This window comes from Perca flavescens, chromosome 5, assembly GCF_004354835.1.
Source record: "Perca flavescens isolate YP-PL-M2 chromosome 5, PFLA_1.0, whole genome shotgun sequence".
Lineage (NCBI taxonomy): Eukaryota > Metazoa > Chordata > Actinopteri > Perciformes > Percidae > Perca > Perca flavescens.
This window is the reverse complement of record NC_041335.1, coordinates 13,032,183-13,048,805: the sequence shown is the minus strand read 5'-3', so window position 1 is coordinate 13,048,805 and position 16,623 is coordinate 13,032,183. Positions and strand designations below refer to the sequence as shown.

General features: G+C 43.0%; 1 protein-coding gene across 3 annotated transcripts in view; it reads left to right on the top strand.

The window, feature by feature from the left end:
- The first annotated feature begins 368 nt into the window (after positions 1 to 368).
- Positions 369 to 16,623, top strand: part of ak8 (adenylate kinase 8) — an 18,278-nt gene continuing 2,023 nt past the window's right edge. The window contains exons 1-14 of one of the 3 annotated variants that reach the window (XM_028578415.1): positions 369 to 451; positions 1,057 to 1,205; positions 1,383 to 1,467; positions 1,778 to 1,827; positions 2,162 to 2,272; positions 3,178 to 3,246; positions 9,832 to 9,913; positions 10,012 to 10,083; positions 10,406 to 10,606; positions 11,140 to 11,262; positions 11,815 to 11,904; positions 12,562 to 12,700; positions 15,780 to 15,860; positions 16,119 to 16,248. In XM_028578415.1, the coding sequence (XP_028434216.1) occupies positions 1,122 to 1,205; positions 1,383 to 1,467; positions 1,778 to 1,827; positions 2,162 to 2,272; positions 3,178 to 3,246; positions 9,832 to 9,913; positions 10,012 to 10,083; positions 10,406 to 10,606; positions 11,140 to 11,262; positions 11,815 to 11,904; positions 12,562 to 12,700; positions 15,780 to 15,860; positions 16,119 to 16,248 (1,317 nt within the window). In that variant the 5' untranslated portion in view covers positions 369 to 451; positions 1,057 to 1,121. The other 2 variants (XM_028578416.1, XM_028578417.1) reach the window with 2 other exon arrangements.

The following is a 16,623-nucleotide window of genomic DNA, read 5'->3' as shown; positions in this document are numbered from 1 at the left end:
GTGTGTGTGTGTGTGTGTGTGTGTGTGTGTGTATGTATGTTAAATTATTTAAATGAAACCATGCCGTTTAACCCAGAAAATATCTCTTCGTTCTATGACAAGTTTCAATAGCATATTACAGCTAGCTAGCTATTTCAGACTAAGTACAGCCCAACGTCCTTTGGTTGCTGCTGTCAGATGTCTCTTATTGTGAAGGCTGCGTTATATCCTCAATCTCTTTGTTTTGACCATAGACTGTATGGTTTCGACAAATTGTAACAAAAATATTCTGCAATAAAAAAAATATATATCTATGGTTCCGCCCAGCGTGTTAGAGAAAGCATGGCTCTGGTTCCGCCCATTGACATTAATATAAGGTTCCGCCCAATGGTTCCGCCCCGCACGCGCGTTGATGACGTTCTTCCCTAACAACAAGCAAACGCTTCTTAGCAACCGACTCAATAAACACCAGGTATGTGCTACAGCTATAGGAGTTTTATACCGATGTAATACTATTTGTAACATATAACGTTTGTTTCTACGGTTTCCTCTGTGTCCATAATCAACAGAGACTGACACGGTAATGTTACGCTAGCAGACCGTTTCTCTTTCTGTCTCACAGTTTAGCTAGAATTCATAGCTAAATATAAAATTTCAGCATTTCTGTTTTATATCTATGGTAGAAATACTCTTACAGGAGAAGTATCTTCATCCAAATGTACTTAAAGTACCAAAAGTAAAAATGCTCATTATGCAGAATAATATAAATATATAAGAATAATTGTATTGATGTGTTGAGCTGGTAAAGGTGGAGCTGATTTTAATGATGCTGGCTAGCTAGCTAGCTAGCTAGATGTAACGTTAACGTGAATGTTTAGTTAGAGAAGGATGATATGTTACGTTAGTGGAGTATTTGTAGCAGAAAAATATTCAAGTTAAGTACAATTATCTCAAAATAGTACATTTTAAATCCAGTTTCAGGATCTTAACGTGGGGAAAGTTCAACTTTTAGTTTGGTGTTTTTACAGTTTGGCGCTGTGCTGCGGTTTCTTAATGTACTGTGTGCATGGTCCTCAGGAAATAAAAGCATCCGTGTCTGCCATCCTCATCCATCCATCCTCCTCCTCCTCCTCCTCCTCCTGATGGATGAGACTGTGAAACCCCTGAGGGTTCCTCCTCAGATGTCCGTCTACGCTGACAAACACAACATCTTCAACCTGGTGCAGGTATGAAAGGACCATTCTGCAGGTTTTAGCTTGTTAAATGCATCAGACTACACTGAGGCTCTGTGTGTGTGTGTCTGTCTGTCTGTCTGTCTGTCTGTCTGTCTGTCTGTCTGTCTGTGTGTGTGTGTGTGTGTGTGTGTGCGCGCGCGTGTGTCTGTGCGTGCACGTGTGTTTCAGAGCATGCTGTCCAGTCTGGTAATTGATCAGCCTGAAGATCCGATCAGTTACCTGATCAGTCTGCTGAGGAGAAGCAGCGTGGACAGTAAGTCAACACACCTGACATCCAGCTGTTGGAGAGAGACAGTAGTTCTTCTCTGGGGGGACATTATTAGTAATAAGGGCTTATACTCCTGCCTGATGCTGTTTGGTCTCTATGTGATGAGTTCAAATGTCCCTTTGAAAGTTAAAAGCTCTGTCCATACGGATGCGAGACGAATCAAACATTTCTGCGGCCACTAGATGGAGCTGTGACTCTACTCCCTGTCTGTCCTGAGTTGAGGTTACTGTTATCAAGAGTGTGTGTATATGTGTGTGTGTGTGTCTGTCTGTCTCTCTTTTTGCCTGTCTGCCAGTTCCCAGGGTCCTGCTGCTCGGCCCTCCTGCTGTTGGGAAGCACACAGTGGTGAGTTTTATCAGTCAGTTTTCTCTGCTGGGATGATCAAGTGTGTTTAACATTATAGCTCTCAGTGTAAGCTGCACCAACGAGGAAGAATCCATACTAACATCAGACTAATGAAAACAGTTAGTTCAGTGTGACAATGTGGAGACTGAGCTCAGAGCTCACCCAGTGAGAGTTTACCATCCAGCTTCTTTGTCCTCCAATGTCAGAAGTAAAGCTTTTTCATCAGGAAGAGTTGAGAGTAAACTACAGAGGGAAGCAGTGAATGGGTGAACAACAAACTTAGGACACAGTTCATGTCATTACTTCTTCTTCTGTGGTTGTTGTTGTCCTATAGGCCAAAAAGCTGAGTGCTGAGCTGAGAGCTGTCCATGTGTCCATGCACAGTTTACTAGAGGGCCAATCAGAGCTGAGTGTAGAGGCACTCCAATACACACTCAAAGAGCAGGTACACACACACAAACACACTGCTGTCAGGCTGTGATGTCATGTAGACACCTAAAACAGCTGATCATAGGCAGGTTAATCAGAGTTTCACTCTCCCTCTGTGGACCTCCAGACCTTCTCATGCTTACATTCCATTCTATTTATATAGAGTGTACATACAGGAGCCTCGGCCAACCAGCAGCAGTCACTAGTGCGAGTCTGTGCTTCCCACCACGATGAACTAAGAACAGTGGCGGAATGTAACAAAGTGCATTTACTCAAGTACTGTACTTAAGTACAAATTTGAGGTACTTGTACTTTACTTGAGTATTTTAGTATGACAGTTTGCCATCCCCTTCCTGTCCAGTAAAAACCATTTTTTCCCAGATGTGTTGATTTTGAATGTTTGTGATGAACTGAAGGATGAAGTTTTCCTTATGTGTTGAGAAAATTCTCCTAACTTTAAGCTAAATAAACTGTTTAAAAAAAGCCTCTTGGATTGGCTAGAAAATGCATCGTCACAAAGCTGTTTTTTAGAGATACATGGTTCTTACAGGATGACGCTACAAACATATGATGATCTAAGATATAATAGTAAAACACTGACAGGGGACATTTTACTGCACAATCAATACTTTAACTACATTTGGCAGTTACATACTTTTACTTAAGGTTTTGAATGCAGGACTTTTACTTGTAGAAGAGTTTTTTCACACTATTTTTACTGCAGTAAAGGATCTGAATACTTCTTTCACAGAGAAAGAGAAAGTGAAATGTCATCCCAATGAAACTTATTCTTTAGCCTCATACTAACACCGTGTGTGTGTGTGTGTGTGTGTGTGTGTGTGTGTGTGTGTGTGTGTGTGTGTGTGTGTGTGTGTGTGTGTGTGTGTGTGTGTGTGTGTGTGTGTGTGTGTGTGTGTTCAGGAGCTTCCTGCTGAGCTGCTGGTCAGACTGGTCCAACAGAGACTGAATGAGATTGACTGCTTCAACAGGGTAAGATTGTGTTCAGACCTCCATCAGCATCGCGTCAACGATCACAGCCTCCTTATTATTAATAATAATAATAATAATAATAATACATTTTATTTGTAAAGTGCTTTTCTAGACTTCCTCTCAATCAGACTTCTGTGTTGGTCCTGACTCAGAGGCTGCTGGGAAATACTCAGCATTGGAATAAGATGTTGACCCTGTCATCTATTACTACCTAACAGGCTTTAAATGCCCCAAAGCAAGAAAATAAACAGAATTTTAACCAAACTTTTGCATCAACACAATTTAACGTTATCCAAGGTGTTAACCAGAGGCGCTGGCCAATCAAATATGTGCAAGTACACATTCCTGTTAAGGTTGTGACACACCAACCAGACGGCCGACCCTCGGCAGAAAAGGCAGTTGGACTGATTAGTCTCCCTGAGTTGGTCAAAAAAGTGCCTCGGAACACACCAAAGCGACGAGACGTAATACTTCTCCATAACAGCAGGCGGCGCTAATCTGTATTGTCGCCCAAAAATTCAAACCGGCAGCTGATTGGACGAACGCGTCATTTGGGTCTGGTTTCTCCAGAAATCTAGAGACACACTGGCCCTCATTTATCAACCTAACGTAGAAACCAGCGCAGATATGAGCGCAGAAATCATCTTACGACAGGCTTTACGTGTGATTTATGAAACGTTCGTATCATACCAATCAGAGCGTAAGAACGGTCGTACATTGATAAATGCAGCAGCTGGAAACGATCGTAATTTAAATATCACGCCCCAATATATTCTCGGTTTTGAGGCCTCGCCCCTACAATTTACGACATGGCGAGACGTAATCCGGCTGAGAAGCGGCACTTTTCAGAGGTGGAGATTGAAACCCTGATATCTCAGGTTACTAACGTGTGTACTTTTTGGCAGCCTAAAAACTATTATTAAAGGCTGTAGAAAGAATGCGGGATGAAAAGAGATCACTGATGTGGTCAACAGTGTTGCCGTAGTAAATCGGACTCCAGCTGAAGTTTAGCCTATTTAATTTATACATCCTTGACACATTTTCTATAGTCCTAATAGTAATATACAGGCTTATTGCAATCTCTTAGGCCTACATGGTGTACCTATATTTAAATAAACACACGGTAGCGGAGTTTATGCAGTGTCTTTTATTTTACTCGTGTTTTTTTTCATAAGTCAGAACAAGACAACAGCTGAGGGAGAGCGCGTGTCCTCCGCCCCCCCGTGCTGGACCACCACCACGACCCTGTCTCCTGACAGCAGAGGGGCTGGGAAAACAAGCCGAAATAACTCGGTCAATGGCAGAAATAAATCGTTCACGACATAGAAATGAAAACCTGAATAATAAATAAAAATGTTGTGCATCGTCATGTTTCCTGTAGCCTATGAATATCATTGCCAAACATAACACTATAGGCTACCTTTTAAAAGCGAGGAATAATAATATCCTGTCTCCTGGGTATAGCCCCCAATTGGGGCTGTTCTGGACACTGCTCTCTGGGCATCGGGTCATCTGGCTCCATCGCTACATTTATGGCACCGTGTTTTCCTGTGCGATGTTGTGCAGAACCCCACAGGCTAAAACAATGTTGCAGACCGGCGCATAGAGGTCTTCTAAAAGAGCCAGATCTGCCATTGCTGATACGTGATCAACTGATGACTTCTCCTTCTCCTGTTAAACTGATTATATGCTGCACCGCAAGTCCACACTGACTCGAAAACTTGCGTACACGGGTTCAGACCAGACGTGAGATTTGATCGCAGCCTACGCTCACGTCCAAATTGATAAATGCCGAGCTTTGCGTAGGAATCAGCGTACGCCCGTCGTACGCCTGTTTTAGGTCGTACGCACGTTTCATAAATGAGGGCCAGTGTCATGGTGGCTTGGTAAGAATACGATCTCATATTGTACTAAAATAGTTCACCGAAACGTGTTTCTGAAAACATTTTAAGCGAGAAATAGGCCATGCAGTTGCTTCATTTCAGATCAACAAAGGTCAGTTTAAAAGATTTTCGTCAGATTTTGAGAGACTCTAGTCCCGCTCATCCCGCTCCTCGTTTCCAGGTTAGCACTCTACCAATTAGATGGGTCATTTGAGTCTGACTGCCGGAAGTGCCCGCCTTCCGATTCAACATGTCAAATCGGCCAAAATGAAGGCTGACGGCCCCTCGGACGGACGACGGCACGGAACACACTGAACAGACTCGAGTCACTGACCTTGCCAGACTGTCCGACAGCCGATTATCGGCTTAGCGTGTCTCGGGCTTTAGATGACTTAGTCTGCCTAGACTGCTGATGGTGGACATGTTAGATAGAATGATGTCTCTGTAACTAAATCCTGTTCAGTTTTAAAGTCTGATAGGCCTTTAGCCTCAGAATGGATAGAGCTGTTCACGGTTTAATCACTCAGTAAGATGTTGCTGATCAGATCTGTCTCTGTGACTGTCTCTGTTTCTCTCTCTCTCTCTGTGACTGTCTGTGTTTCTCTCTCTCTCTGTGACTGTCTCTGTTTCTCTCTCTCTCTCTGTGACTGTCTGTGTTTCTCTCTCTCTGTGACTGTCTCTGTTTCTCTCTCTCTCTGTGACTGTCTGTGTTTCTCTCTCTCTCTGTGACTGTCTCTGTTTCTCTCTCTCTCTCTGTGACTGTCTGTGTTTCTCTCTCTCTCTGTGACTGTCTCTGTTTCTCTCTCTCTCTCTGTGACTGTCTGTGTTTCTCTCTCTCTCTCTGTGACTGTCTCTGTTTCTCTCTCTCTCTGTGACTGTCTGTTTCTCTCTCTCTCTCTGTGACTGTCTCTGTTTCTCTCTCTCTCTCTGTGACTGTCTGTTTCTCTCTCTCTCTGTGACTGTCTCTGTTTCTGATCTGCTGCTGTGATGATAATAATTAGCGCTCTGGTCGCTGCTGTGTCGTACTACGATTCCCAGCAGGCCGAGCAGCGTGTTGGCGTGTCTCCCCAGAGATCAGCTGATCAAACAGACGTGCTGCTGTCACATCACACGTGTTATTTTCACTCGGGCTCGTCCTCTCTGCTGCTCCTCATTAGCATCACGTCCTGTTTCCTGTCAGCGTTCATCAGGACACTGAGAGCTGCGTTCTGATCAGTTTAGGAGAATTAAAGAAAGTGAAGCTGCTGTCAACAACACTCACACAACAACAACAACACAACTGCATTTATCTGTCTGATTGAACGTCTGGCCTCTGTTCAAATATCTTCATACTAAATGCTCGGCTGGTACACTGTAAAAAAAATACAACTAAAGGGGAAACCTGTGTAGCAACATGATAATCTAAAGGAGTTAGAGTCTAGAGTTCATTTAGGTGGTTTTAAAGGGATAGTTTAGATCTTATGAAGTGGGGTTTTATGAGGTACTAGTCTATATCGACGATGTTTCATTTCCGGCATTCTTCAGGTGCTGCTGAAAATTCCGCTGGATGTCCCTCATTTTGGATGGATGTCCGTCACTTTACGCTTTCTGTGTGTTGGAATTTTAAACTCTGGTCAATTTCTGAGGACTATGGTTAACTGCTCATCAGATCTCTGCAGGGTAAATCCAGACAGCTAGCTAGACTATCTGTCCAATCTGAGTTTTCTGTTGCAGACTAAAAACAACTTTTGAACGTACACGTTCCTTCCCGAGGTTATTTTGCAGAGGCACCGTGGCTCCGTCCGGTAGCGCTAAGCGCCGCCCAAGACGATTGTGATTGGTTTAAAGAAAGGCCAATAAACCAGAGCACGTTTTTTTCCCATCCCGGAATGCTGTGTGGACTAGCCAGACCGTCCTCCACAGTGCTGTGGAGGAAGTTCTGGCATTGCGAGACTAAGGAGGTACTTACGTACCTACAGTAGATGAGGGTCTGCAGGCCCCCAGGTGAGAGAAGCAGGCACAAGAACCAACATGGATGCTAAGCAATGTACTGTACTGCTGTGGACAGGGGCAGCAGCTAATCTTATTTTAGCTATCTAAAAAAAGGACCACCTAAAAAAAAATCTATATTTTCACTGCTTTACCTTGCTGTCAAATAGGCCTTTCCTTTGGCACTACATTTTCTCAACTTCCATATTCCTAGTCATACTATAAGCTCAACTGTGCTGCACACTGTATTACACCGCAGATCTGCTGTTTGGGTCCGACTTTCAGCCATTTATGGAAGAGACAACAAATACATGAAAATAAATTGAGTAATTGTGACCGCAAATGCCATTCACTGTGGAGACAAGAGGATGCATAATGAACCAGAATATACAGAAGAAGAACTTTTGCAGAGGTAGACTGAACGGCCTTAGGAACGTACAATGACCCCCACTTGAAAAAATCCAAACTATCACTTTAATTCTTCTTTATGAGGTTCTAGTGGTCTTTGAACAGGTTTTAGGGATCCTGTTGGTGGTTCTAGTTTAACTTTTAGCAGATTCTATAGCCATTTGTTCACTTTTTGTACCTAATTTTGTACCAGAGTTTTTCTCAATTTTGTTTTCCACTGCAGATAGTACCTTGTTAATGTAGCTGGGATTCTAAGATCCGGGAATAGCGGTGCCAAGTAAAACTGCCGTGACATCCTCTTTGACCCTATACAGCACACAATAGATCCTTTTCATCAGCTACCAAACAGGAACATCTGCACTTTGTTAATTGTACAGCTTACTGTACAGTGTAGTTTTGCAGGCTGACTTTTTTTTTTTTTTTTTTCTGGGCCGTGTGATTAAGACAATTGCGTTTAACACAATTAAAAATAAAGTGTATTAAATCACAGTTCAAAAGGTGACATGTAGTCACAGCTTCATGTTACTGTAGGACAGGAGAAATATCCTCCACACAGTCACCGTTATAGAAGAAACTGCTTTGGGATCAGATGAGTTCTCAAAGTTGAGTTTACTCTTTAAATTGGTTTCACATAACATCGATGAAACCTACAAGACAAAGATTTATTTTCGTTGAACCCCTCTGAGACTCAAAGTTTAGTTCCAACAACAAACATGTCTGCCATCTATTTGTCTTCTTCTTCTACCTCTGTTTCTTCATACTTCCCTTCAGTCAGCGTGTGTGTGTGTGTGTGTGTTGAGCAGCCTCTCAGTGATCAGCAGTAAACCAGCATTCAGCTTTCCTCTTTTCCTCTAAACTCTACAAACAGCTGCTTCTTTCAGTCTCCAGCCTTCAACGTTTAGCTTCGACGTTTAGCATTTAGCATCAGTGTTCTGTTGTGTGTGTGTGTGTGTGTGTGTGTGTGTGTGTGTGTGTGTGTGTGTGTGTGTGTGTGTGTGGATGTGTGATTAGCAGCTGCTTTCATCTGTTAATGGTTGTTTTTGGCCGCAGGCTAAACTTTCCACAACACACCAGGGGTTAGGGTATATGTGTGTGTGTGTGTGTGTGTGTGTGTGTGTGTGTGTGTGTGTGTGTGTGTGTGTGTGTGTGTGTGTGTGTGTGTGTGTTTTGTGTGTTAATCGTCTGTCTGTCAGTGTGAATGGAGGAGATGAGCATGATTGACAGCTCCCATCAGGACCCCACCTCATCCTGTCACATTAAATACTAACCTGTCTGTCTGTCTGTCTGTCTGTCTGTCTGACTGACTTCAATTATCTTTATAATCACGACTGTTAGACAAAAACTTCTCAACACAATATCCACTTACTTGGTGTTTCCAAAGCTTTCAGCCTCATCCCAGGGTCTTCCTCAGGAGATGGAGTTGTCCTGGTTGTCATGGAGATGATTGAGTTACAATTACAGTATGCAACATATGCATCAAATATAGTAATTAAAAAACATGTTTTACAGTATTTTTGGGCATTTTTAGGCCTTTATTGGCAGGACAGCTGAAGACATGAAAGTGGAGATGCAGCATATGGGTGCCTGCTCTACCAACTATCCAGGCACCCGTTATACAGTATTTTTGACGCTTTCCTGTTCAGGATAAAATCCTTATTAAAGCAACGGAAACTGTGGAACTGTAGATATTATTGCGATTTGTTGCCCCTACAGTTTTGGAGTGTAATTAATGTATACACCGCTATCGTACATTTGGACAGCTGTTACACCTGCATTTGTTATGAATACATTACTTACTGTATGATCAAAAACTAGAGAGACAACTTTGCTAACACAGCCAAACATCAAGCAAGTGCAACAACACAAGACATAGCAAGCCAGCTAATACTACTTACTAGTCCAACAGCAAGATGGCCAGCTCGCCATCCAGTTTCACCAAAATCAGTGGTAGTGCCGTAACGTGTCACAGCACTTCTCGGGGAGATTGTAAACGGCCGCCAAAGTTACGTAGTGCGAGAACAGGTCTTTTGAGGCAGGTGGAAATGACCGAGGCACCATTGTCGTTATTACAAGTAGCAAAGTAGCATCAACAATATTTTAAAGTTGTTATTTCATGGTTAAAAAAGTTACATAATGTCACTTAAACAGTCATTACATCACTAAATACATAACGCTAATCTTTACTAGCACATTAGCTGACTATTTGAATCACACTCGGTTTTTGATCTAATGTTAATATGGTAACGTTAAAATAGGTAAAAAAGTCAGCTACAAACATCTAACTTTAAAGTCTCTGTGTGTGTGTGTTTGTGTGTGTGTGTTACAGGGCTGGGTGTTGGAGGGAATCCCTCAGACTCGTCTGCAGGCTCTAAGTCTCCAGCAGGCCGGAGTCATCCCTGAACATGTTGGTGAGAACAAACTATTAGCTTAAAGTTCATGTATACACACGTACTGCATGTACTGAAACATACTGTGTGTGTGTGTGTGTGTGTGTTTCTGTGTGTAGTGATGTTGGAGGCTCCTGATGATGTGTTGTTGGAGAGGAGTCAGGGGAAACTGGTCGACCCACTGACAGGAGGTGAGTCCAGTTCAGTCCAGCAAACATGAAACATTTCACTCTGCACTACCCTCAAAACAGACTGAGGTCCAACATGGAAAGTGGAGTTTACTATGAGCTCTGTGCTCTAACTTTAGAAGACTGTTGCACCAAATAAAAGAAAGATATAAGATCAGTCAGCTGAGGTTTCAACAGGATCTGTAGGATGATGATAGCAATCCAACATTAACAGCCCGAATACTGATGTTGTAAAACCCATCCAATCAGATCCATGAAGAAAAAAACGATACTTTTGAACAGTAAAAGCTTTACCACGACTCATAACATCCCTTCCTGTCTGTAGATGTTTACCATCGGACCTTCATCTGGCCGGTCGACGACACCATCACTCAGCGTCTGGAGGAGGGCCAGAGCCCGTCAGAGACGCAGCGATTGGCTGAGCTGCAGCGTTACCGCTGTGAGGCCACAGGTCTGAGCTCAGCCTATCAGCACGTCCTGAAGATCATCAACGCTGACCAACCACACGCTGACATCTACCAACAAGGTACAGACACACACATACACCCTCATTAATCATCGGTCGTGTATGGGAATGTACATTATACTAAATGTACCTTCATAGACCTCTGGTATCAGCATGTATTTGTTTAAACAGACCTGCACATTGTTAGTACTGGATTTTGTACAAGAAAGAGATCTGACTATATCCTATTCTATGATATTATTATATTATGGTGATGTTATTATGATGCATCACTCCCACTTATAATCAGAATAATACTGTATTTGGTATTTATTTCATTGTAATGTTTATTTGTATCAGGACAAGTATGTAGCATAAACTTATGCCACACAACACAGCATTTATAGCCTAAACTAATTTGCAAAACACAAACTCAACAATAGTTATATTAAAATGCAAAACTCAGAACTCAACAAGAAAATACATACAAAACAAACAATGCAAGACACAAACTAATACAATATGTTGGCGTCCCTCAAGGTTCAGTTTCAGAGCTCTTTAGCCTTCCTGTTTATGGTCAGATTTTTTTGTTTGTGTGTACGTGTATGTGTCAGTGCTGGCTTTTGTCCGGACTCGTCGTCGCTCAATAACTCCCAGAATCCTCCTGTTGGGTCCACCGGGGTCGGGGAAAAGTCATCAGGCCAGACTGCTGTCAGAGAAATACAAGATGGTGGATGGTATTCAACACACGCGCACACACACGCACACACACACACACACACACACACACACACACACACACACACACAGCCACCACTCACTGTTATCAGCATCTGGGCAATAGAATCCTCCATGCTGTCTCTGCTCCATGAAATCAGTTTCATTTTTTAATTCATCTCCATTAAATCATCTCATTTACATTCTGAGCGGCATGTTGACAACAGACTGAACACAGACCGCTGAGCTCTTGCTAACTGGGTCGAGTCTCTTTATGTTTCCTGGCAAAAACTTTACTGTTACAGCCTAGTGTTTCAGATTTTTAATAAATGATACAAGTAATCATGGATTGAACGTTTGATTTATGATTGTAAGCTACCAGGTAATGTGGGTTAAAGAGCAGTTTCACATGCAAACTATTTTTTTCCAAAGCTTGTGTTGTAGTTCACATTAGTGTTTAGAGTAAAAGTAACTTTCACATTCACACAGACGACCTTCAGTCAGAACTAAACATCTCTGCTTTCACTGTCTGTCTGTCTGTCTGTCTGTCTGTCTGTCTGTCTGTCTGTCAGTGTGTTGTGGTCAGCTGTTGAGGTCTGTAGCAGCTGATGGTTCAGCTCTGGGAGAAGAGATCCAATCCTACCTGGATGATGGGAGGCCAGGTAACCACACACAGACACACACACAGACACACGCACGCGCGCGCGCACACACACACACACACACACACACACACACACACACACACACACACACACACACACACAGTATATGTTACAAATTGATTGGTTTCAAGTGGAAATAAAACAGTTTGATTCCTGTCTGTATCCCAGCAGCCCCTGGGGTTTTTAACTCATTGTCATATCAACACACTCACACACACTCCTCCATCGCTTTTATTCTTCAACGTCCTCCACAGTGAATTGTGTGACAGCAGTGTGTGTGTGTGTGTGTGTGTGTGTGTGTGTGTGTGTCTGTGTTTGTTTGTGTTAAGATGAGAGGTTTGATCACAGCAGCTGTGTTTAATAATCAGTGTTTACGCTGTAGAAACACTCTGAGATGCTGCTGTTCTCCACCTCTGATACAAACATAATAATGTTCATACTGGAAATGTTGCTGAGTGTCCAGTTGTTGTTTTTTCATGTTAACTAACCCACGTAGTTAGTTACACCAGACAAGTTGTACTAGACTCAAACATGCTTCACCAAGCTGTACGTAGGCCAACATGCGCCTGGAGACATACGAGTGGCTGTTTCTTAAATACTATTGTTGTTGTTGTTATTACTGATTATTGATTATTGATGAACCTGCTGTTGCAGTTCCAGACTCCCTGGTGCTGCAGGTTCTGGAGGAACGTCTGAGCCGACTGGACTGCAGCTGCAGAGGCTGGATCCTTCACGGCTTCCCCTGCGACCTGCAGCAAGCCAAGAGCCAGCTGGAGTCCCAGCAGCCCAACAGGTACTGCTACCATCCCTCCTACTACTACTTCTACTACTACTACTACTACTACAGTCCTGTCAGGATCTCATTGAGCCTGTTGTGGTTGTTGAGGCCCAGAATGTGCTGATGCCTTTATATGAATTACAGCACAGTCCAAAGGTTTGTTTGGGGTCTGATCTGGTGTGGGGTCTGGTCATTGGGCTGTCTGGAGACTCCTTAGTTCTGCTTTTCACCTACTTGTATGTTCATAATAGTTCTATGTTTATTTTTGACCTGTCTCTGTCCAGCTTTGTTACCCTAGTTGTTTGTGTGCCTATCTTCCTGTAAAATGTTCAGTGTATCAGAACGCTGAGAGGAACTTAAAACTGACAGTCAAAATGTGAACACATAGTCACTTAAGCTGATTGTGAGAAAGTTTTCAGAGGTAGAGAGAGTGGGATTGTCCCTGTGTGAAGGCTTTAAAACCTCTCACACAGGTTTATTTTGAGCCAGAGAACACTGACTGAACTGCTGAGAGATACAACCAGTAAGGAAGGTGGTTAGGTTGAGGTTGAGGTTTGGTTTAATGGGCTGAGTTGTGCGTGTCATCGCGGTCCCTGCAGAGTCTCCTGAAGTGGTGCTGCTGTATGGGATTTAGAGGAATGACTTATTTGTAGCATCAGTTTCTGGCTTCCTCAGATTTTAAAAGATGGAGCCAGTGTACAGGTGCCAGTTACACCAGGCTGAGATCTGATGACAGTGTGGGCCAGACCACCTACAGATGTCATCCAGATAAGATATCCATATGGTGTCTAAAGCTGAAGTGAAGGGAAGGTGTTAACAGGAGTCCACTGTAGATACCAGTGGTGCAGGTTTTGATTTGTAGCTCAGTGTCTGAGTTCTCCTTCTTGACAGATGAATCCTGCTTTAATTACATTGACTGTGTTTACATCCATTCATTTACTCTGAGACACACAGAGTGATTGTGTGGACTACACACTCACAGAACTGAAGTTCCATCCACGTGCCTCTGTAATGAACAGAAGACTGTTTTACAGTCACCGTGTATACAGTCAGAAGGTTTACAGCTGTTAGATAATAAGATACACATTAAGCTCTATCATAACCCTAAAAACAGAACAATAACTACAGTTTAACAGTGTGACAGGTCACTAATGTCTGTATGTAATGATGTCTATTCTACACACACACACACAAACACACACACACACACACACACACACACACACACACACACACACACACACACACACAGTGTTCTGAGTGCTGATAAATATTTGATGCTGCAGTATAAATATTCACTCTAATGGCCCTGCTGCTGCACATTCACTGTTTTAAATACAAATAGTCTTTAAATATTCAGGATTCTCTCTGTGAAAGAGTTGCCAAAGACACACCAAGTAGTGGTGAAGCGTGGCCTGCGTTGAGCTGCCATGCAATGTCTATGGAAAACTGCGGCCGCCGCTCTTAACTGCGGCGAAGTGGGTCCAAACTAAAATTTGGTGTTAATTGAAAGAAGTTGAAAGAAGTTGAAAGAAGTGCGACCAGAGAACGCCCGCAGCCTCTTGTGACATGTTCACCTATGTCTACTAAGAATTTATTTCCGCTTGAAACACATGAACACGCCTCCCGGCCATAGAAAAATGTAAGAATTGCGGAAAGCGTAACTTTTCCACTGCTAAATGGGAGATGACTTCTAAATAGCATCTATAATTCATATATGTCCACATTCTGTCTATATTGTAATTTTATTCTGTTGGTTATTCTGTACACACATAGCCTGGCTCCCTCTGCTGAATTTTCATTTTCCTTCAGTACTCCGTCTGGGTTTGCGGTATATTCTTAGGTTTTCTCCGGTCAAATCTGCGAACAGAAGGAGTGGCTGAGAAGGATTTGATTTTCCAGCTCGCTCCGTTAGCGGTGAAAGAGTTGGCTAAGGCGAACGCTAGCGTTGCTAAGCCAACGTCACGACCAATTGTTAGTGATTGGTTATGGCAGATCCAGAGTGGCTCTGGGCAGATCCAATAGTTTTAAACTTCAACAGAGTACCTGCCTTCAAGGAAGTTAACACTTGTCAATGGAGAGTGGCCAGACTCTCTGGACAAATGAAATGTACCACCGTCTTGTAGGACACACAATATTCGTTCGTCCTGAGCATGGCAAGCCATTTTTACCATTAATAGGTAGACTGGATATGTATTGCAAATATCTGTAATTCAATTCTTCCTGGTAAAAAAAACAAAACTAAAACATTTCAGATATCCACAATGATGTTTTTCCTATTAGGGCTAAACCCGATGCAGAAAGTTGTGAATGTCTTCATCCTACAAATAGCCTGGTCCCAAATAGCTAGCTGTTAGCAAATGCTAGGGGACACAACTATGTCATGGCAGGTGTATTGTTCAGGACCCAATGAAGCTCAATGTCAAGTGTGAAGTTGTTAGGATTAGCAGCAATACTGGAGGCCAAGCAATTGGCCCGTTCAGAACAGGCACGTTGTTACGCAAGCTAACCGGGCTCGTTAAACACCAAAACGCCGCTGCTCAAGGTTTACTCTAATCCCTCCTGTCTCCTTGTCACGTTTAACGTGAGGATGACACTAACTTGCCTGAGTGAGTGTAGGTCTTCCCAATTTCTAAAGAGGTTGTACGGTGTCAAGCTCGACTCACCCAGAACTGCGTGGTGTCACGGTCAGAAAACGGCTGAGACTGGTTGTGGGAAAACCAGAAACCAGAAATTTTTTTCCATCTGAATTCCGTCTTTCTCCCAGTGAGTTTCTTCAGCGTGTCTGTGGCATAGCATTGGTCCCGCTTGAGGCCCTCCGCCTCTGTTTCCTCAAACTTTTCAATAAATCTCCATCATCATCTCCCCATAAATCCCTCTGACCAACCTGCGCATCTGCCTTCCACGGCCCCTAATGTCACACATCAGTATTTCTCAACCAGCTAACTACTCAAAAGACAATAAACTGATATATCAACAAACGACTACTCAAAAGACAAGGTCGTAACACACATTTTCAACGGGCACTGCACTAGAACCAATCAAATTGACTTGACTTGACCTCTGTATGACCCCTGTTTGACTCTCCACTCAGAGTTTTCTTCCTGGAGTTGACAGATGATGTTTGTCTGGAGAGAATCACTCTCAGAGCTACAGATCCAGTCAGTGGAGAGAGGTCAGTGCAACCAGTTTAACCAGTTAACTGACCCAACTTAGTTTAAACCCACAGAGCTTTATTTATACATACAGATTTAAACCTGGCTCAGGATTCATTTTGGTGAAATATGTCTAAAACGAAACAGCAGACATGATGACATTTATTTCCAATAAAATACTGAATTGAATACAAACATATAATTCATAAAACTATGTTGTGAAGGTATAAATGTGAATACATCATATATTTCTAGATATATTATATTTCCTCCTGCAGGTTCCACGCTGTGACTCGACCGGCTCCGACCTCTGAGGTCCAGAACAGACTCAAGACCAGACCTGAGGACAGCACAGACATTGTAACACACAAACTGAGTCAGTACAGGATACACACTGCTGCCCTGCAGGTACACACACACACACACACACACACACACACACACACACACACACACACACACACACACACACACACAGCCTGAACCCTCTGAAGAACAACTCTTCTGTCCAGAATTCAAGCTGGTTCTCACAAAGATAGAATAAGTCTTAAAGTAAGACTCTGCTGATATGCTGTATGATTTTCATGTTCAGGCCACCAGCTGTATAAAATATGGACGTAGTCTCCGTGACGTCACTCATAGGTTCCTGAAGAGACAAAATGAAGCTCAAAGTGGGCAGCTCCCAGTAGCTCCGGTCACCGCCAACTTGGCAGTGCCTGACGTCAGCTAATCCAAAAAGGTGTAAAGAGGTGGTGTGTGGATGGTGCTAAGGCGGGCTCAATA